General features: G+C 42.2%; 1 protein-coding gene and 1 long non-coding RNA gene across 6 annotated transcripts in view; one reads left to right on the forward strand and one right to left on the reverse strand.

The window, feature by feature from the left end:
• Nucleotides 1-16,964, forward strand: part of LOC112451531 — a 37,502-nt gene extending 20,538 nt beyond the window's left edge. The window contains exons 3-8 of one of the 2 annotated variants that reach the window (XR_005232709.1): nt 852-926; nt 1,007-1,311; nt 1,400-1,476; nt 8,449-8,598; nt 16,566-16,639; nt 16,704-16,964. This is a non-coding gene — a long non-coding RNA (uncharacterized LOC112451531). The remainder of the gene's footprint in view (nt 1-851; nt 927-1,006; nt 1,312-1,399; nt 1,477-8,448; nt 8,599-16,565; nt 16,640-16,703) is intronic. The other variant, XR_005232710.1, reaches the window with a different exon arrangement.
• The window catches only part of LOC108249008 (inactive dipeptidyl peptidase 10), a 54,910-nt gene that overhangs the window by 23,117 nt on the left and 9,726 nt on the right, over nt 1-22,067 (reverse strand). For 2 of the 4 annotated variants that reach the window (XM_037973782.1, XM_037973780.1), the window contains exons 2-5: nt 10,705-10,819; nt 10,438-10,533; nt 1,379-1,473; nt 1,138-1,212 (exon numbers count right to left, since the gene is read on the reverse strand). In XM_037973782.1, the coding sequence (XP_037829710.1) occupies nt 1,138-1,212; nt 1,379-1,473; nt 10,438-10,533; nt 10,705-10,819 (381 nt within the window). Of the gene's footprint in view, nt 1-1,137; nt 1,213-1,378; nt 1,474-10,437; nt 10,534-10,704; nt 10,820-14,883; nt 15,349-22,067 lie in introns of those variants that run through there. The other 2 variants (XM_037973783.1, XM_037973781.1) reach the window with 2 other exon arrangements.

Consider the following 22,067-nt stretch of genomic DNA (forward strand, 5'->3'; position numbering starts at 1 on the left):
CTATACCTTATATACTGTAGGGTACTATACCTTATACACTGTAGGGTACTATACCTTATACATTGTAGGGTACTATACCTTATACACTGTAGGGTACTACACCTTATATACTGTAGGATACTATACCTTATACACTGTAGGGTACTATACCTTATATACTATACTAGATATACCTGAAACAGATTTTCTTTATGGACAATACAGCATATTTTATCTTTATGATACAATATATGATAGAATATAATGCAATATGATGCCTGTATCTGATTTATGACACAATATGATATGAAACACATGATGAGGTGATATGATTGGATACATTATCATGATATGATACAATAAAGTGTGATATGACATATGGTCCAATACGACATGACACAGTATGATTTTATATATTTATATGATCATTTTACAATATAAGATATGATACAATAAGGTACAATATGTGAGCCATGCTGTCAAAATGAGCCACAATGAGGAATTTTCCAATATTGAGTTCTTGTTTTTAAATTCTTCATCTCAGAAGTTTCAAAATGAGCCGTAGTTTGTTGATATTTGGTGATTTATCACCAGGGAACAAGCTGGTTTTGTTTGAAAACTGGAGTTTTATTGGTATGGAGTGACGTCATCAGGACTTCCAGCTCTTTATTTAAAAGCTTCACAATGAGGTCAAACATTATACGAAGGGATTTCCAGGTGCTATGGCAGCCAGCCGAGAGAGTTCTAAAAACAGCAACATTTAATAATGTATTTTTATGTTGAGTTTTGTCAAATATTTGATATAAAATGAAGTTTCTGAAGCCAAATATTTGCCTTGAACTTGATCTTTTTTTTTTTTTTTTCCTTCACAGGTGATTTCTGAACGGAGCAGCTAAAAGCATCACTGCAACGCAAGAAAACAGGAGCTTCATCAGGAGCTTCATCAGGTGAGGCTGACTTTGACTGAAGGGGAGAAGGTGGAGAAACCTGGTGATTGTTTTTCTTTGTTCACACACACCCGTCACAGTGGGAGGCCGTTAAACCTGAGCGTCAAACCGAGGGACAAACGGACGTCCTCAGCTGCTGCCGTCTTTGGAAACCCGTCCCTGAAGCCTCCAGTTTGCAAACGAATCTAAGAATCAATAAAAAAAAACTCACCGGTTTGACGTCGTATGCAAACAGGGCGTACTTCAGATCTGGAGAAAGCGAGTACTTTGCCACCTTGAAAGCCACCTGATGATAATAAGAATAAAAAAGTGTCTTAACTCAACATTTAGGACACTTCCTGACGCCACAACAAACCAAACTGAACACAGAGAAACAGCTGAGACGGTACGTAACAAGAAGAAATAAATCTAACACAGGAAAGGTCAAAACAAAACTGAACTAAAATCCTTACAAATGTGCTGTTGCTCAGCAGGATTTCCGTCTCGTTCAGGATGAAATTAAACCTGATGACGTCTCCGTCGGTGTTCCTGTACACCACCTCCGAATCTGGTAGGTTTCAAAAAAAAAAAAATCTGAGAGAATCAATCAAAGAAGCAGGAAAACATACAGAAAGTTTAATTTAAAGTTTATTCCAGAATAGGATGAGGTTTGATGCAGTGCTGTTTGTTGTTGGAGGAAACATCAAACAAATTCAAGATGGCCGCCACCGCTAACTGACCTTAAAAGCATAAAAATGGCTACAACTCAGTTTCAGATACTGAGCTTAAATCTGGTGTGGTAGTAGCTGAGCCACCCCAAAACACAAACCCTGAGCGAGGAGGGGAGCGGTTCTGTTCCTTCAAGGATTCATAGTTTTTATTAAATAAAAGTATTAACCTACATATTTACAAAAATTCAGTCTAATGCAGGTCCTGACTGATGACAGACTGCAGCAACGGAGAAACTGGAAACAGGAAAATGTCATTCCTTTCAAAAAAAAGGCAGAAAAAACGAAGCCAAAGAAAGCCAGAGCCGCTCCTCTCTGATTTCCATTTCAGCGGTGATTCAGAAGCTGTCAGTTCATTAGTCGGCACTGGAAACCAGCCTGTCCGTCCCCTGGGAGTTCACACACACACACACACGGATCTGATGTCCTGGATCTGTCTCCGAGCTGCTGGAGGCCAACATGCAGAACCAGAACCAGCGGTTGGTCCGGACGGGTGTTCCACAAACCAGAACCGCTGTTTTCATCCGAATTCAGACGTCCAAATGTTCCCAAAAAACTAAATAAATGGAATTTTTTTCTCCACTTTGGTCGACGGGAAGAATCTGCTGATGTTATTCAACAGGCTGTAGCTGAAAACTGAAAACTCGAGACTGAAGTTTGTCTCTGTTAGCAAAATATCTCATGAACCATTGAAACCCTATATACAACATATAGCTTGATACCTTTTTGGAGTCAACCTGTTTCAAGATGGCCGCCGCAGCAAGGCACAAAAAGAAGAATAACTCAGTCCGTTCTACAGAAACCGAGCTAGGACTTGGTGTGGTAGTAGCTGAGACTCACCCACAACTCATACTCTGAGTCAACACTGTCTGTTAGCAAAACATCTCACGAACCAGGGGACGCAGCTTTGGATGTTCGTCTACAACTGATCAACTGCAACTCGATCAGATTTACAGACATTTAGCTCAGATTTAATGTGGTAGTAGCTGAGAGTCATCCCCAACACCTGAAGCTCTAACATTTAAGGATTCGATTATTTTAACGCCTCTCTGAATCTGAACCTTTACTTTCCTCAGTAACTCTGTGCAGGAAACAAAGCTGTGTTTATTTTGAAGTTCTTGCTGTTTTCTGCCTTCCCTTCGCCTCTTCAGACTCCAGGATCTCATTTAAAGCGGATCTGTGGCTGATTGCAGGAAATCCCTCGGCTGTGGGATGACTCCAGGCAGGATGTGAACCGGTGTTCTGGTTGTTGACTGACAGCCGAGGATAAATCGAATCTGAACGCATGGGGGAAACGGCACCGGTTTAGATGCTAGTATTCGCCTCGGTTCGTTCGAAGTGTCTCGTTTTTAAGCCGGAGGGCGACGTGTTTTCCTTGCTCTAAAATCGACCAAACGAGTGAACTGAAAGTCAAAAATGTTCTCTTTTAAGCTTTCAGCATCTGAAACATCCGTAAAACTACCATGCTGCTAAACCTCATAAAACTGAGACTGGCAGTCCCAGTTTGAACGCTTTGATCGCCAAAGTTTAAAACTAAGATCTTTTACCATCTGATATCGCTCACAGTATGTTATGGAGATGACTCTCAGCTACTACCACACCAAACTTTAGCTCCATATCTGCAAAACTGACAGAGATAGAAGCGTTTTTGTGTTGGCTATGTGGCGGCCCTCCTGAATCCAGTTGACTCCAGAAGCTGTGCAGCTGTCGACGGATTAATTTTCTGTTTCTATCATCTTCATAGATGAAGAATTATTCAGATTAACGGATTCATACGTGTCTAAAGATGCAGCCCGTTGTTTGTGTAAACAACCCATAATATCCAAGAATCCAAGCAGCGCGAAGCACTCATCTGTAACTGATCGCACGCTCGCGCTCGGCTGTTTTCAGCTGAATTTCACATAAACACAGCGTAAAGGGAGACTCCATGAGTGGTTCACTCCTGCAGCAGGAAACAGATCAGTCATTATACGGCTCGTGTTGCAACATTTAATCACTGCAGCGTCCGTAATGCTGATCAGGAAATCGGCAAAGAGCTCAAAGAGCAGCATGAAATGGTGATGCATTGTTTTTCCTGCTTTCCTCCACTGAACTGTGAGAAGATAAGGCTCCAGATCAAGGATGTGATGGTTCATCTTCAGGATATTGTTGGTTGGTGGAAGGTGGAGGATCTCCACCTCATAGGTGGTCACCACGTCCACCCGTGAGGAGGCAGAGTCTGAGGACTCGGTGGAAGCAAGTCTGTTATCATGGCAGAGGCTGCAGACGTTGGTAAAAGCTCTCTGACGGCAGAGAGATGGAGGACCGGGACATCTGTGGGGTTATTGAGGGGGTCATACTTCTCAGACTCCCCAGGAAGGTTTACTTCAGGGTGTTGGACAGGAAGCTCCGATCGATTGTCGACCTGTGGAGCAGTGGACCAGATCTTTACCCCTACAGAGCTGATAAGGGCGCCAGGGGGAGTTTGACTCTGTCCGGATGTGTTTTGTCGATCCTGTTCGTGGCGTTCATCAGGACGTCTGGTTTGAGAACCTCAGGGTCTCCTCTCTGTTTCTTGCAGATGATGTGGTTCTGTTGGCGTCTTCAAACATTAGCTGCACAGAACGCTGGTCTCTTGGTCAGAAATCTCGTAATGTTGAGTCAAGTTTGATTCCCAAATGGACTGCATCGGCTACAGGTACCACTGCTGGGGATGATTCTCTCCTGGAGCTGTTTTATCTTGCGGACAGTAAATGAATGGATGAATTATTATTTTGTGGTTTTGGTTACCTGTCAAAGTGCTAAAAACGCGGCCTCAGGATCATCGAGAACACGAGCTGAAAACAATATCTATTTGCGTTCCTTTTTTGCCGTAATTTGCTCAAAGAAAACAGCCTGTGACCGTTTCGCTCTGGTTTCCTGACCGTACTGGTCCGTAATGTCATTAGAAATAATATTCAGCTCTTGTTTTAGCAGAAACTGAACTCAGAGAGGTTGATTTTTTTTCCAAGTGTTGTATGTGTGGGGTTGTCTGGGTTCTGTGTGTGTGAGGTTTTATTCTGCTTCATTTCCCGCAATTTATGAGCTACTTTTTAAAGTAATATCATAAGAAATCATATCCAAGTGTCCCCTGTGATGTTAAATGTGTGGTTGGCAGCTACACAAATGTTAAAGGAGAGGTGATAAAATAAGTCTGAGGTTGTCACGGAAGCAATTTCTATCACAGACTTGTTTTTAAATTAGACCCACAGCACCTGCAGTAAATCCAGACCCAGACGTCTGTCGTCTGCACTGGTTCTGGGCTTTCATCACACCTGAAGGGGGGCTGCTTTCCCACCGCACAGCGTCAGACGGCAGTTCCCCCCATTTCATCATCCATCTCAATAAAACAGCTAATGGGACAGCTGACCCTGTTGGGATGGGAACAAATCATCACTGGTGTGTTGCGAGCTCTAAACAGGGTTCCTGCAAATTTCAGCGAGCAAAATGTAAGACTTTCTCCAGATCTGAGACCGTTACTCAAGGTAATGTTCATCCTGACCAAAATATCCAAGAAATCCGAATTATAAAAACTGAAGGTTTGTAAATAAAAGCAAAAAGCAAAGATTTGCAAACCTCTTAAACCAATAATTTATACACAATGGAACATATTAAACGTATCAAATGTTTAAGAAATTGTTCCATTTTTGGAAAAACATAAGATAATTCTTAATTTTAATGGCAGCAACACGTCTTTTTAAAGTTGCTCCAGATGTTCTCCTCTGTGCAGCATCTCCTCTTCTTCTCCCATCAGTCTGTAAACATCTGGAGCTGAGGTTATCCCATTCTGTCTGTTCAACAGTCCTGGATGCGAGCAGATGTTGCTCTAAAACCTGGAGATCCTTTCCAGAGGCACTAATGCACCCCCATACCATCAGAGAGGCAGGCTGACCTCAGAACAGTTCTCCTCTTTGGTCCAGAGGAGACACATCTGTTCACATCTGGCTTTTTCTTTGCCTGATAGAGCTTTAAGCAGCATCTGTGGACGGGTTTGTGAGATTTGCTGATTGTTGCCTTCTGTTTTTATTTACATTTTACACAACGACTCAGCTTTTTCAGAATTGGGGCTGACGCAAAGTTTAAGTTTTTCCTCAATGGAGAAGAAAATTTTAATTTTTTAAATTTTATTTTCATGGTAATAAGAAGCAGCTTTCACACATCAGGTAATAAACTGCAGGTGTTTCATTATATAAAAGCTTTATATCTGAAAACAAGAATCTTTTTTTCCTACACAGAAATAGCCAAAATGCTAAATAAATAAAATGCAAAAACTCTCCTCTCTCACATTCAGCAAATGTCTTAAAGGCAGAGCGTGCCGCAACATAAACAAATAAACAACTTATTTTGGACCATTTCAGTTTCAAACTGGCAAATTAAATGATCCAAATAAAACAAATTGCCGTCTTTGCAAACATAACCTGCAGGCTCAGTGATGCCTTGCAGCGCAGTACCCTCCAGGTGATCCAATCTAGCATCTGCCCACGTAACAGCATGCAGCAAATCAACACTTTTCATCCAATTTCATCCTACATGTCCATTTTCTCTAGCATTATAAAACAATTGTTATGACTGGCAACACTGTGGGATGAAAGAGGAACTATTTTTACCCCATGCAACTGTTTGTTTTAGGCTGCCATTAACAAAGCTCATTTCAAGCAGAACATGATAAAAAATAACAAACAAAATCACCAACAGAAAAATTTATATATTTAAAAGGTGATAATAAAACCAAACTCCTGTTAGCTTTTTTTTCAAAGTATTTTCTAGTTTGGTGTATTCAGACTGGTGAACGTTGGGAAGCTTTTGTTGTGTTTAAAGTCTGGTTCTCCATCTCTGGATTGGAGCCGATACGATACGTATGTCGATGCACTGCCAGCGAATTGTTTCATTAAAGATACACGAGCAGCAAAAACTGATCTTTAGTACAATTCAGCTCCTGCTACACAATTTGGCCTCTAATCTGAGTACGATTTGACTTTTTACTATGGCACAATTTAGCCTCTAACTGCAATACAATTTGGCCTCTAATCTTAGAAAGATTTGGCCTCTAATTATGGTACAATTTGATCTTTAAATATGGTACGATTTGGCCTCTAATCTTAGTACAATTTGGTCAATATTTGTGATAAAATTTGACCTTTTATTGCAGTACAATTTGGCCTCAATTGCAGTACAATTTGGCCTCTAATTGTGGTACAATTTGGCCTCAATTGCAGTACAATTTGGCCTCAATTGCAGTACAATTTGGCCTCTAATTGTGGTACAATTTGGCCTCAATTGTAGTACAATTTGGCCTCTAATTGTGGTACAATTGACCTCAATTGCAGTACAATTTGGCCTCTAATTGTGGTACAATTTGGACTCTATTGCAATACAATTTGGCCTCTAATTGGGGTACAATTTGATCTTTTATTGCAGTACAATTTGGCCTCAATTGTAGTACAATTTGGCCTGTAATCTTAGAAGGATTTGGCCTCTAATTATGGTACAATTTGATCTTTAAATATGGTACGATTTGGCCTCTAATCTTAGTACATTTTGGTCAATAATTGTGATAAAATTTGACCTTTTATTGCAGTACAATTTGGCCTCTAATTGTGGTACAATTTGGCCTCAATTGTAGTACAATTTGGCCTCTAATTGTGGTACAATTGGCCTCAATTGCAGTATATTTTGGCCTCTAATTGTGGTACAATTTGGCCTCTAATTGTGGTACAATTTGGCCTCTAATGTGGTACAATTTGGCCTCTAATTAGGGTACAATTTGTCCTCTAATTGGGGTACAATTTAGCCTCAATTGCAGTACAATTTGGCCTCTAATCTTAGTAAGATTCAACTTTTCACAGTACAATTAAGCCTTTAATTACGGTACGATTCAACCACCATTCACAATAAAATTCGGCCTCTTATCGCTGTAGGAGTCAACCTTTAATTAGCTTCTAAGTTTCATTTATTTTTGTAAATGTTTTGTGCTGACACACACAGACAGTATTTTCCATGTTCTTTTTATGAAGTCCACTAAAATAATTTTCCTTAATTTTTAAATTTTGTGTGGGGCCGTTAAATGAGGAAAAACATGAAAAATGTTAAAGTATTTCTGTAAAAAACAAGTGGAGTCGGTACAGTACAAGCTACAGGCGACGTTCTGCATCAGATTCTGGCTCATATTTAAAAATAAATCTAATAAAGTCTAAAGAAGGACTGAATTAAACCATTAAAAATTAATTAAATGAGCCTATCTTTATTATCTCTGTTTTGGGGTTGCTTTGAAATGCATGTAAAGAATCCTAACACATTTTGTTTGTTTCTAAATAAATACAGGAGCAGCAGATTGAAGCTAATTCAGACTGATCGGACGTGAAATCCCAGTCGTACGCGGACAGAAGAAAACTAAATCCCCGTCATACGTGTGCGTGTTCGCAGCTGATCCGTCACATAATGAGGAGCCGCAGGAAACAGGACGAGTCATTAGTGTTATCTCCCGGTGAAAGTGAAGGACACAGCAGGAAGTGGAGCTCGGGTCTTATCCAGAGCAGTCAGGCCAGGTTTCTGCTGTCTGCCTCCACCTCTGTCCTTGTTTCTCCACCCTCCACTCACCTTCTGTCGCCTCAGCAAGTCTCCTCAAGAAGAGTTTTGGATATATTTAGTCATCAAGAGGGCCGAATTCCCCCTGAAGCCAATAATTTAGCTGTCATGTTGTCAGATACCAGAAAAAACCTTGCTGCCCTTCTTTAAATCGTCCTCCTCCATCAGTAGCTGCTATTTATTTTGCTTCTTTTTTTACTCTTTACTCTCAGAGCTCCGAGTCTGTCAGGCTGTCAGGGAGCCGGTCAAACAGCGCAGACGTCAGACGAGCGGCGAGACGCTTCGGACGAAGGTTACGCAATGCCACGGGGGGGGAAACGTAATCGGCGGCGTGACCTGGAGGAGAACCGAGGAGGAGAAAGGTCAGTGAACTCAACTGTAAAACGCCGCGCGGCTCATCTAATCCTCTGCGGCAAGCTTGCTTCTTATTTTTAAAACAAAAACACGGCGAGCCAACGTGAGTTCAGGGTTCGGCTCCGGGATATTTTTTGCCACAAATGTTAAAATTACAAACTGTGTCTTGTTTCTGCAACCTCTCCCCTCACCGAGAGGAACCGTCTCTTCTCTGTGTTTAAATATTTTCAAACTGGACGGGAGAGGGACTTGGGGACGGCTGGTTTCAGATTATGGGGGACGTTTCAAAGAGCTTCAGTTTCAGGTGATGTCGGTTCAACATCAAGCTCTCTGCATTGAAGCCAGGCTTGAAAAAGAGTCTCTGACGGTGTGAATTACTCACGATGTTCTGGAGCTGTTCCTCCATGAAGAGGTTCTAGTCTGGTCCAACAGAACCAGAAAAAACATGGCCTTCTTACTGTCTCTTCTGCTAAAAAGGACTTAATAACATTCAAACCTCGGCTAATGCTGCTAAACTGGAAACCTGCACCTCCACCTACAGATACGAGCTGGATTAGAGAGGTCCTTCAGTTTCTTAAATGCAGAAGAAATCCGTCTGACTTTGGCTGACAGGGATGGATTATTTGAAATAACCTGGAATCCCTTTCTGTCCAACAACAACACTGCAGGTTGTCCTATTATTATTTTATTTTTAAAGATTTTGTTCGCTGTAGGTGCCAAAAAAAAGAAACAAATAATGAAAAAATCAAATTAAAAAAAAAGAAACAAAGTGTCTCAAACAAACCAAAATGTACCTTTTAAAAGGAACAGTTCAGATCTGTTTGTAGTGTGGTTCTCAGGAGATGTTATTAAACAGTATCTTACCTGCTCCAGATAGCTCTTTGAACAGCAACAGTTTGGAGAAATAAAGTTTAATTGTGATTAACGAACAACATCAAAGTGGATCACTGCGTCTTAAATCAGCTTCAGACTCACAGCCGTTCATGTTTACTGTCATCATTCTCACATTACATCATTAATCTGTCTGAAATATGATGGCAGTCCTGCTGGAAGTGCTACAGCTAGCTGCTGCTGCTGTTTGCCCTCGTAAATAACTCCAGAAATTTACATAAACATCCCTCATCTCCTCACCAGACTCATGGTGACTGAGCAAAAAATAATTCAGATCCATCAGAAGCTTTTATATCTTTAAATATATTTGTTAAAAACTGTATTTGAGCCTCGGTTTGTATTTTAAAGAAGTCGTTAAAAGCTTAAAATCTGCCAGTTTCAAACTGAAATCCTTCTGGTCAAATCTCGAAAGTAATATGGAACTAATGGGGATGACTGTCAGCTACTACCGCACATCTTTTTAACGTGTAAAATTAACTGAGTTACAGCCATTTTGGTGTTGGGCAGGGTTGATTAGCTGTGGCAGCCATCTTGAATTGGGTTGGCTCTAAAAGAATATTAGTTGTTGAAGAACATCTAAGGATTATAATCTGAAAGTTTCATTAAAATCCGTCCAGTGGTTCATGAGGTGTTTTGGTAACAGATGTAGCTAAAACATGATTAACTGCCTTTAGCTTGTTGGCAGCTGCCTTTAGCTCATTGGTGGCTGCCTTTAGCTCTTTGGCGGTTGCTATTACCTCGTTGGCGGCTGCCTTTAGCTTGTTGGTGGTTGCCTTTAGCTCGTTGGGGGCTGCCTTTAGCTCGTTGGTGGCTGCCTTTAGCTCTTTGACAGCTACCTTTAGCTCTTTGATAGCTGCGTTTAGCTCGTTGGCAGCTGCCTTTAGCTCTTTTGTGGCAGTCTTTAGCTCGTTGGCGGCTGCCTTTAGCTCATTGGCGGCGGGCGAGCAGCTACTCACCACTGATCCACCTGGCCTCGGGGTCATGAAGGCTGAACTCAGGTCTGTACAGATCCTCCACAGTCAGTTTGGACTTGCTGCTTTCAGGAAGCTCAGCTGTTCACAAACGAAACAAAGAAATCAAGTTTATTAAGATTTATCTCCAAAGAACAAAAGCAAAACCTTAGCTAAAAGCTAAAATTAGCCTAAGAAGTCAAAAAGAGCCAGTTTGCAGAAGCAGAAGTTTCTAAATCTCTTCTAAATCACGACTCGAAAGTTTCGACGTACCCGGCGTGAGGACGACGACCGACAGCGTGATGAGCGAGCAGACCACCACGATCACCAGCAGAGAGATGGCGATGCCCTTCCAGTTCCTCTGCGGCGGGCTGACGTCCACGAACTCCTGCGGACACGTTCAAAAAACAAGACATGATGGTGAGAAACTGTGAGCCTGGACGGTGTGGACATGGACAAGGCGAGGAGCATGACATTCTTTAGCTCTTTGATGGCTGCCTTTAGCTCTTTGATAGCTACCTTTAGCTCTTTGATAGCTACCTTTAGCTCTATGATAGCTGCCTTTAGCTCTTTAATGGCTGCCTTTAGCTCTTTGATGGATGCCTGCCTTTAGTTCTTTAATGGCTGCCTTTAGCTCTTTGATTGCTGCCTTTAGCTCTTTGATTGCTGCCTTTAGCTCTTTGATTGCTGCCTTTAGCTCTTTAATGGCTGCCTTTAGCTCTTTGATGGCTGCCTTTAGCTCTTTGATAGCTGCCTTTAGCTCTATGATAGCTGCCTTTAGCTCTATGATAGCTGCCTTTAGCTCTTTGATGGCTGCCTTTAGCTCTTTGATAGCTGCCTTTAGCTCTATGATAGCTGCCTTTAGCTCTTTGATTGCTGCCTTTAGCTCTTTGATGGCTGCCTGCCTTTAGCTCTTTAATGGCTGCCTTTAGCTCTTTGATGGCTGCCTTTAGCTCTTTAATGGCTGCCTTTAGCTCTATGATAGGTGCCTTTAGCTCTTTAATGGCTGCCTTTAGCTCTTTGATGGCTGCCTGCCTTTAGCTCTTTAATGGCTGCCTTTAGCTCTTTGATTGCTGCCTTTAGCTCTTTAATGGCTGCCTTTAGCTCTTTGATGGCTGCCTTTAGCTCAGTGTCTGTAAGCTGTGGTCATTTATGCGTTGGTTAACGCGGCGACCATCTTGAATTGGACTGACAGGAAGAACCAATCAGTTGATTTGTTCAACAGAGGCCTTTTTGTTTGTGTTGGCGGGAGATAAGAGTTTGAACTGGACACAGCTTGTTGGTTTTGTAAAATCACACGCAGCTTTCACCTGTCCTGTCCAGACAGAGTGGGGGATAATCGGCTGAGGAGCGGTCAGACGAAAAGCTTTTATTTGAACCCAAACGGCACCATCAGAGGGACTTTCGGCTGCTGTCAGCTGCAGAAACGTTTCTTTTTTCTGCCCTGAAGCCTCCATAAAAGGGGCCACGTTAAAAACCTGTGTGCCGCCATTTTTAATAGACACGACGAAACAAGATAGGACTTTAACCGGTTAGCTCTGGGACATTTATAAACGCGCTGATCGCTCCCCGTTAGTTTGGCTTGAAAACAGAGAACATCTGAGTGACTTTGAGGGACAGGGGGGGAGTTCGTCGCCGGGGCACAGATGGAAGGAGCGGCGGCCGCAGACTCCTCCAGGCGACTGCTTCCAGCCGAGCAGCGGCTAGTGACATGTAGGGCAGAGGCATCGGCGAGAGGGAGGAAAGCGGGCCCTAAAGTGCTCGTTCGAAGGCTGAAATCATCGAGCATTAGTGCGGAGTGGAGTGGAGTGCCAAAGAGCCGCACTTCATCAGGCCGAGGCTAATTGAAGCTGTTCTGACGACATGCGGCGTTACGGTAATATGACATCCTAATAACCGTACTTTTCTTTCATTTCTTTTGTAAAAGCTTGGAGTCGGAGCTCCAACCTGAGCTTCAAATTCCTGGAAACGTGAGCCTCGGCAGCGCTTCGTTCGACCTCGCCATTTGTGCTTCACGTTTAAATAAAAACGGGCGAATCATTTCCCAACATTTACAGAAGACTCTGACGACTCCGAGCGGTGATCACCTGTAGCTGTACATCCAGTGATCGCTTCCTGAAAGTTCCCTTAAAAACCAGCCTGTGGTTCATGAGATATTTTCCTGACAGACAGAGATGACTCCAACAATAACAGCAGAGTTAGCCGGACTCTCCGATTTAAGCTCCGTATCTGTAAATTGTGGCTTTTTGGTGCTCGCTAGGTTCGATTAGCTGTGGCGGCCATTAAAATTCTGGTGACTTCGTTCATCCAGTGAGTCAGTTCTGAGAGTTTCATTCACCCGCCGTTTGGTGGCGGGCGACAACGAAGAGTTAAACGCTCTCAGCTAGCAGAGGGCCAGTGTGGCGTTAATACCCGGATGGTGCTTATTTAACACCCGGTGGTGTATTTTCACAACGATGAATTATGACACCTTTGGCTTTCCGTACATCCTCGCCTCACTCTCCTGCCGGTGTCCGGGGTTTAATCTGAACCGTTCTTGCTTTGCTTTGATGCCGGGGTGCTTTAGACGGACCTGCATGGACTCAAACATGTCCGGAACGATCGGCGTCATGTGTCAAATGGTTCATTCAGTGAAAAGATGTTCCTCACAGAGCTTACACACACACACACACCCACACGCCTCTGTATTAGTCCAACATGTCGGAGCTAATCCTCGACATGCTCTCGGTGTGCTTCGTCACACACCGCTCACCGAGACGGCGTGTTCATCAGAATCAAAGCAGGCGAGGAAATCAGGTGTGTGTCGGTGTTTACCGCCATGTGTGCAGAACACACACACACACACACACAAAGACTTATTTTTAATCAAGAACAGGCTCAGATTAAGGCTGTTGCATATTTTGTGCAATAAAGCCGTCTGAAAACACCAACCGCTCCTTGAAAGAATGCATGTCGCCCGCCGGAGTTTCAAACTAAGATGGCAAGTGTGTCGTACTTTTGACTCGCGTGACTTGCGCGGCGATTGTTCGTCTCGCTGCCGCCGCAGAGCTCCTCCCACTTGGTTCAGGTGAACGCAGGAAGTGCAGGTTCTGGACGAGTTCTCTGGGTTTTTTTACGAGACCTGCAGGAGAACCAGAAGTCTCCGCGGCCGGCCTGAGACCTCCTGAACGCTCGTAAGGGATGGGCAAATCTCAAGCACGGTTTGTGAGTCTGGTGGCTGTGGTGGCCATCTTGAACTTGACTCCGAAGGTTAATCGGTCGTGAACGCACATCTTAAGGATTATAATCTCTATCCATCCATGAGACATTTCCCAAACACACACACACACACAGACAAAAACATTAAGAACACAAGAAACAGGTGAAAGCAACCATCTGAAGGAATAATCCCTCAGATTTCAGGGAATAACCCGGATTAAACCAGAAATCTGCCGCAGATTGATGTGAGCAAAATCCACAGATGGAGACGGCCGGGACTGGAAGAAATCCACCTGTGTGCAGGTAAATCTGCCTTTATAGTCACAGACATGAACATCAAACTGTCCGTTTTCAGTGAAACTTTAATAAAAGTTCATTTTTGATCAGGTGAAATAAAATAAAGCTCAGAATTTGAAAAAAAAGAACTGATTTTAGAAACCAGAACCATTTTTAGGCGTTATTAATTATATTATCTGTTCTCTGCAGTTTCGTAAGTTTAAATATTTTAGATTTTTTTAGTTTAAAGCTCAGAGAGAATAAATAAATGTTTGTGTAAGAAGCAAGAAGCCATTTGCTTTAAGCCAGGAGGCAAGAAATAATCAAATATGACTGGAAAATAATATTATAGATGCAGAAAAGAGACCAACAAAGACAAAACGATCCACAAAACAACAAAAATGAGACTGAAGTCATTAAATAAACCAACTTTAAAGACATTTAAAATAAAAAACAGAAACAAAATAAAGAACCAAGCAACAAAACAGATTTACACTGAGACAAAAACAGATCAGAATAATTAAAATAAGGTTCAATTTATCACAGGAAGAGCCAAGATAATAAAAAATATATCAAATTAAATGATAAGAATCATAATAAACTGGAAAGAAAAGAATCACAAACAACAAAATGATGAAAATGAGACAAATACATTTAAACAAAACGAGATTACCAGATATTTATACAAAAACAGTCAAATAAAAGAGCCACAAAATGACTCAAAAGTGGAATTTTCCTCCATTTTCTTCACTTTTTTCGGAATAATTTCCAAAAATAAAACTTGTTTGATCTTATTTTCCTTAAAGCAGACTTTTCTGCTCGCCCTTTAAATCCGGACTGATCCAAACGTCAGATAAATCAGAATTTAGAGCCTTTTTCTTGGTAATAACGTGATTAATTAAGCTGCAGGGATAACCGTGCCTCGGATGGCCGTAAACCGGGAACGAACCGGGTCCGAACCGGGTCAGATGTCGGTACCTCGTCCTGCTGCGGGTCTTTGGGCTTCTTCTTCGTCGGCTCTTTGGACGCCGTCATGTTCCCGGAGCCGCTGCCTGCTTCTGGACCTCGGATCCCGCCGCTCTCCCGGTGAACAACATCCCCCGAACCTGCCGGCGAGACGATTTAGCAGCGGAGCGTCAAGCTAACCGGAACTAACGACGACTGCGTCCGGCGCGCGTTTCAAAATAAGAGAAGGTCCTTGACGTCATCGGGCTCAATAACGGTTTTTTCCGTCGGCACGCGCCTGTCATCGCCTAAAAAACACATCTAAACATTATATATTTGGTTTGCCTCGTTATTAACGTCTATAAATCTGTCTGAGGAACAATTTCGCTGCGCAACGTCAAAGTTTACTGGAAGTAGCATGAACTACATCCGGTATAGGTTTCAAAATAAATGCTGTCGCACTATAGTTCCTACCTTTGTGTTTCTAACGAACCACAGGGCAGATTTTAACGAGTCTTTCAGGAAGTAATCACTGAATGTGTATCTACAAATATTTACTTTTTTGAAGTAAACCCAATAAAAGATGGCCGCCACATTAGGAAACACTAATGGCTATAACTCTGTTATGCAGATGTTAGGCTAAAATTGGTGGTGGTAGTAGCTGAGCATCATCCCTCATACATGCTCCGAGAGCAAACAGATCACTTTTTCATTACATGACTGTTAGCAAAATATCTCATGAGCCACTGGACAGATTTTAATGAAACTTTCAGAAAGTGTTCAATAGAACTGAATAATTTTTAGAGCCAACCAAATTCAAGATGACCGCCACTGCAAACTGACACAAAAATGGCTCCACATCTGTCAGTGTTACAGATGTTGACCCAGAATTTGGTGTGGTAGTAGCTGAGCATTACTCCCAACACAAAGTGAGAGTGTTCATGTTGTTATCCTCACGATTTGTCCAAAACAGATAAAAATAAGAAGATCTTGACTTATGACTTATGACACAAATGACTCATTTTCACTCTTTTATTTTTTGCTTTATTCTGTTTGATTCAACCACTTTGCAAAGACACGACGTACAAAAGTAGGATTTTTGAATCGGTGAGCAGCTCAAAAGCCTGCCTCTCTGATGGTATAGGGGTGCATCAGTGCCTCTGGCTAATAAATGCATTTAATGTTCATTTAGATTTCACACAACGTCCCAGCGTTTATGGAATTTGGGTTGTATGACGTTTGGTGATTGTGAATTTCTCCTTGTTGGGCATGAACTTTAAACAATTATTATTACTGGTTATGGTGGTGAAGAAAGAGTTTTCTAAAATATTTTTAAAAAGGAAGCTGTTATAGTTAACCACTGTGTGTTTCTGTACTTATTATTAAGAGATTTAAGGGATTATATTTGATCCATAAAGATATTTTGGGCAACATTTGGGGATACTGGCTTTGTGACATAAAACCGACAAATCTCCAAAATGTAAAATACCTCTAAGTTTTATATTAAGTGTTAAAATGTTTCAGTCATCAATCAAAATAAAACTGTAAAATAGACACTTTTAATTTATTTACTCATAGGAATGAACTGAGATCTCTTCATTTCCTTCATAAACATCGTTTAGATTTAATCTGCTTCGGCGTGTTTGCTCTATTTCTGTCCTCTTCTGCTACTTTTAGCTTCGAGCTAACTGAGTTCTGTGTGTTTATGGCTACAGTTTTCCTCCGATCCTCGTCCAGCCGGGCTGATTTGTAAGAACTGATAACCATAATATTCCCACGGAGGCCTGCAGTGAGTATCTGTTACTCTTTGTGGTATTTTTACCTCTGATGTCACACCACCTCTTCTTCTACAGTATCACCTCGGGGACTCGGAGCCCATCTGTGATATCTGCTGTCAGAGAATCCTGCAGCATGAATTCTGAGATTTTAACGGGACCGGTCCACGGCTTTGTCTCAAGTCCCCCCTGGACCGGAAGGAGGCGAGACAACTGAGCAGATCACCAGCAGCTGGACTTCACTGCTCATAGACAGGTGTCACAGAAAAAGCCCTGAAGACACAACACACGCTGTGCCCACTACCCCATCTAAAAATAAGAATATGAAGGTGGGAAATGGAAAAAAAAACACACAAATGAACCTGAAGAACCCGTCTATATGTGCCATAAATGACTTCACTGTAAGCTGATTTACTTATTGTAAAATAACCAATGTTTATTGGTCATTAGATTTGTTGAAACTGGCAGAAACCCTCACAGAAACGATTCATTGCCTTCATTGTGTTTGCACCGAACTGTTTGGACTTAAACTTGCTTCAAATACCACGAAGCTGGGAGCTGTTCAAAAGGTCGATTAAATCTTTATGGACTAAATACACAGAGAGCAGCTTCACAGAAGGCAGACACGTTCCTTTTTGGTTTTTAACATAAATTTCTCATTTCGGTGCAAGGAAAAGGGGAAGATAAATGGAGATTTAGTGGTTTGGTGAGCTTGGTTTCAGTCACTGGTTGTTTCTGCTCGATGTTTGGTTTGTCAGGAAACATAACAGATTATTTCGATTGTTTGGTTTATTATTTTTCATGATGATTTACTGCTCCCCCCCCCCCCATAACACAAAGCTTAACGCTAATGTTTAGCGTGTTTATAACAAAGTGAAGGGATGTTCTGATTCTTTGTTGCTGAACGGATAGATCTGAAAAGGTTCAGATCTGAAACCCCAATTCAGAAATGCTGCTTAAAGCTCTATCAGGCAAAGAAAAAGCCATCTTCTCTGGACCAAAGAGGACTGTTCTGAGGTCAGATGGGTCCAAACCAGCCAGCCTGTTATCAAAGCCTGCCTCTCTGATGGTATGGGGGTGCATTAGTGGCATTCCATTCGGAGTGGAGCCGCTGATCCTCCACATCGAAAGAAAACAGCTGAGGTGGTTCCGGTGTCAGGGCAGACCTAAATCTTGAAGGGACTATCTAACCCTTCTGGTCTGGGAACGCCTGCAGGTTCCCCCCAGGAGGACCTGCTGCATCCATGACCCGACCGCAGAGAGGAGGAAGAGGAAGAGGAAGAGGAAGGATCACTCAGAACCCATGAGTAAGAGTAACTCAGAGTGGTAAAGATAAACGGTTTGGACTCTCTGTGACGAAGCAGTTCTGATCGATCGCTTCGCCACAAGAAAAATGAGTTCGCCGTCCGTCGGAGGCGCGAGTCGGCATGTTTCCCACTCATATAACTGAGAATTAAAGGGACATTCTGCTGATTAATCCTCGTCCAGGGCAGCTTTGGACAAACAGCAGCAGAGATGAATGAGTCCAAACAGGAACGCTCCTCGTTCAGCTAAATCCAGCAGGAATGTCTTCTTCTTCTTCTTCACTTAATAATATGTTTATCTCCCAAAAGGCAAAAGCCGGGCGGTCATGTTTCAGCCTGTTTGTGTCTATTTGTGTCTCGTGAAGGATGGATTTTCATGAAACTCTCAGGAGATCTGCAACTCATTAACTTCTGGAGTCAAACTGATTCAAGATGGCCGCCACGGAGTGCGGAGGAAGAGTAAGAGGAGCGGAGCAGGAGGAGATCCTTAAATCTTTGGGTTGGACTCTCATCTTTTCTCCATTAAATATTTAAGGCTGAAATGTGAGAAGAGGCGAAGATGATTGCTGGTTTCTCCGACTGTCGGCTCCCAGCGAGCTGCTTTTCTTCTGCTTTCTCTTCAAACTGCTTTTTATTTTTAAACGTTTACACCCAGATTGTAAAAGTTTATTTAAGGGAGCAAAACTTTTCAGCTCCTTCACGGTTTCCCTGTTTAAAGTTTCCTTGGAACATTTTTTACCAACTTCTTCCTCATAGTTTTTATTTTAGCTGTTCTTAAATCAAAACATTTGGCTCGTTCAGGTGACTTTTAGATTTTTTTATCTTTATTTAAAATAAAATACTGGCTCTGTTTCTGTCTTTTTATGCTAATTTCAGCTTTTAGCTGCTGTGTAGCTAAATATAGCTCAAATTTAGCAAAGTTTATCTGCTATGGTTTTCCTACATTTAGCTTTTAGCTACTTTTTTGCTAATTGTAGCTTTTAGTTGCGATTTTGCTACATTTAGCTTTTAGCTACTGCTTTGCTAACTTTAGCATTTAGCTCCATTTTTCCTAATTTCAACTTTTAACGATTGTTATGCTTGTTTCAGCTTTTATCCGTCATTTTGTTTATTGTGGCTTAAAGCTAATGATCTGCTCGTTGTAGCTCTTAGCTACCATTTGCTTGTTTTAGCCTTTAGCTATTGTTTTGATGATTTTAGCTTCTGTTTTGATTGTTTTAACTCAGCAGGTTCAGTAAATACAATTTCTCTAATTATTATTCAGCTCAAAAACATTCGTCCCGTATCTCGTTACGAAGCTTCGAAGCAAAACGCAAATTATTCCGAAACGTGGATTATCTGGGACATAAAACGCTGCAGGAAGGAGCAACAATCAGAGCCTAACGCCGCTCACGGCTCAGTTTGTTTAAGGCTTATTTTTCAGTCCGTTTCTGTCCATCTGCCTGTTACAGAGTGCAGGTGTGCGGTTACCATGGCGACCACTGGAAGCAGCTGTGACGTTTCTGTTGTTCTTCTTATCCAGCTCAAACAGGAATATGCGGGCGTTAGTACAGTTTTCCTGGTGTTTCTGACTTCAGCTGCTTTTTTTTTTAAGGTATTTTCTTGTTATGTCTCTTCTTCTTTCGTCTCTCTTGTAAAATGTTAAAAACCTCGGAGCTTCAGGACGGAACGGATCGCTCAGACCTTCACCAGTCTTCCTCAGACTGGAGGCTCTGGGATTTTAAGCCCACATCCATTTTTCACATCTCTGAGAAAAGGCAGAGTTCTGCTGCTGAGGCGCACCTGGGGGGGCGGCAGGTGAATGTAATTAACCTGCTGCCTGGTTCTGAGGTCCGACCCGCTGACTGATGTTCGGCTGATAAAGGAAGCGGGTTAATTGACCCAAAAGGTTCTTAACCTCGAGGCTTTTCTCTGCAGTGTATAAATAAAGGAAGATATAGCTGGGGGGGTTTTTCAACTTCCTGTTCCTCACTTCAGGATTTATTTCAAACCGGAGTTCTGTTTGTGGTGGTTCTAAAGGACGGTGCGACCCACGAGAACGAGAAAGTCCATCCATCCATCCATCATCTTGATCCGCTTCTCCTTTCTGGGTCATGAGGAGCTGAATGGGTGGATGGATGGACGGATGGATGGATGGATGGATGTACAGATGGATGGATGGGTTGATGGACGGACAGACTGATGGATGGATGGATGGACGGACAGATGGGCGGATGGATGGATGGATGGGTGGATGGATAGACAGATGGATGGATGGGTGGATGGACGGACAGATAAACAGATGGATAGGTGGGTGGATGGATGGACGGATGGATGGATGGATGGACGGATGGATGGACATACGGATGGACATATGGGCAGATGGATGGACGGATGGACGGATGGATGGGTGGATGGATGGATAGGCGGACGGACGGATGGATGGATGAATGGATGGTTGGTTGGACAGATGGATGGATGGATGGATGGATGGACGGACGGATGAATGGATGGATGGACGGACGGACGGATGGATGGATGGATGGATGGATGGACGGACGGATGGACGGATGGATGGATGGATGGACGGATGGATGGATGGAAGCACTTAAAGACATTTTTAGTCAACATTCATGAGGGAACCCGGAGGAGCAGCATCAGTGTCATTCTGCCGTCAGCCCTGAGGCTCGTTGGGTTCTTTTAAGGTTCTGACCCGTGAAGGTTCTCCTGACTGATCAGTGGAAACTCTGCTGGGTGACAGATCTGAAAAAGAACCAGAACCACAGCAGTAACCCAGATAAAAGAAACTGGGTCAAGGTTCCTCTGACTGACCCGATAACCAGCCTGAGGCTCGGGAGCGTCTGAGGAGGACGAGTTAACGAGGTTCTGGTTGGCGTGACGGGTTCTGCTGTGAGGTTCTGTTCCACCTCCAGAACTGAGCTTAGCTGGTGTTACTGACTGGACTCAGACCGGGCTGTTCGGATCAGAGCTTTTCCATATTTGTGTTTAAATGTCTAAATGTGAATCAGAACCTTCAGTTTAGATTTGTTCTGTTTGGTTCTGATTCTGACAGAATGCATCAATTAAACTAGAGTTTTATAAGAAAAGTGACTTTAAACAACATTAACTTTATTTATTTACACGTCTCAACAAATTAAAATTCATTTGTTTTCATGTTTATGATTTTTGTTATTTACCCGTTAAAAACCAAAATGTTTTTGTTTTTTGTAATTTTTCTACGTTTTGATTTATTTAATAAATATTCTCCTGTAGAAATCCGTTTAGATGTCCTCAGTTCTTTAAGAACATTGTTCTGTTTGCAGAACTCGCTCCATTTGTCTTCTTGTGCTACTTTTAGCTTTCAGCTACTGTTTTGCTACATTTAGCTTTTATCTACAGTTGTGCTAATTTGAGGTTTTAATTGCAGTTTTGATCATTTTAGCCTTTAGCAACTGTTGTGCTAACTTTATCTTTTAGCTATGCCTTTGCTATATTCAACTTCTAGCTATGGTTTTGCTACATGTAGCGTTTAGCCACTGTCGTCCTAATTTTAGCTTTTAGCTAGTTTTGCTACATTTAGCTTCTCAGTCATCTTTTCCTGAATTTAGCTTTTAACTAAGGTGAAGCTCATTTTAGTTTACAGCTACTGTTTTGCTAACTTTAGCTTTCAGCTGCTGTTTTGCTACTTCTAGCCATGGTTTTGCTACATGTAGCTTTTAGCCACTGTTGTTCTAACTTGACCATTTGGCGACTATTTTGCTGCATTTAGCTTCTGGTTTGAGATTTACTACAGTTAGCTTTTAGGTCCTGATGTGCCACATTTAGCTTCTTGATTCCATTTTGCTTTGTTTAGCTTTTAGCTATTGTTGAGCTAATTTTAGCTTCTGTTTGTTTGAAATTCATCATATTTCAGCTGATTAGTTCAGCTCTCAGCCAACACTGAAGCTTTTTTTTTTTTTTCTACAGAGAAGCGTCTTTTAGCTGCGGCCAGAAGACAGAAGGGTTCTGATTGGGTTCCTGGGTTCTGATTGGTTCCTGGGTTCTGATTGAGTTTTGGGTTCTGATTGGTTCCTGGGTTCTGATTGAGTTCCTGGGTTCTGATTGGTTCCTTGGTTCTGATTGAGTTCCTGGGTTCTGATTGGTTCCTTGGTTCTGATTG

Source organism: Kryptolebias marmoratus, linkage group LG23 (genome assembly GCF_001649575.2).
Source record: "Kryptolebias marmoratus isolate JLee-2015 linkage group LG23, ASM164957v2, whole genome shotgun sequence".
Lineage (NCBI taxonomy): Eukaryota > Metazoa > Chordata > Actinopteri > Cyprinodontiformes > Rivulidae > Kryptolebias > Kryptolebias marmoratus.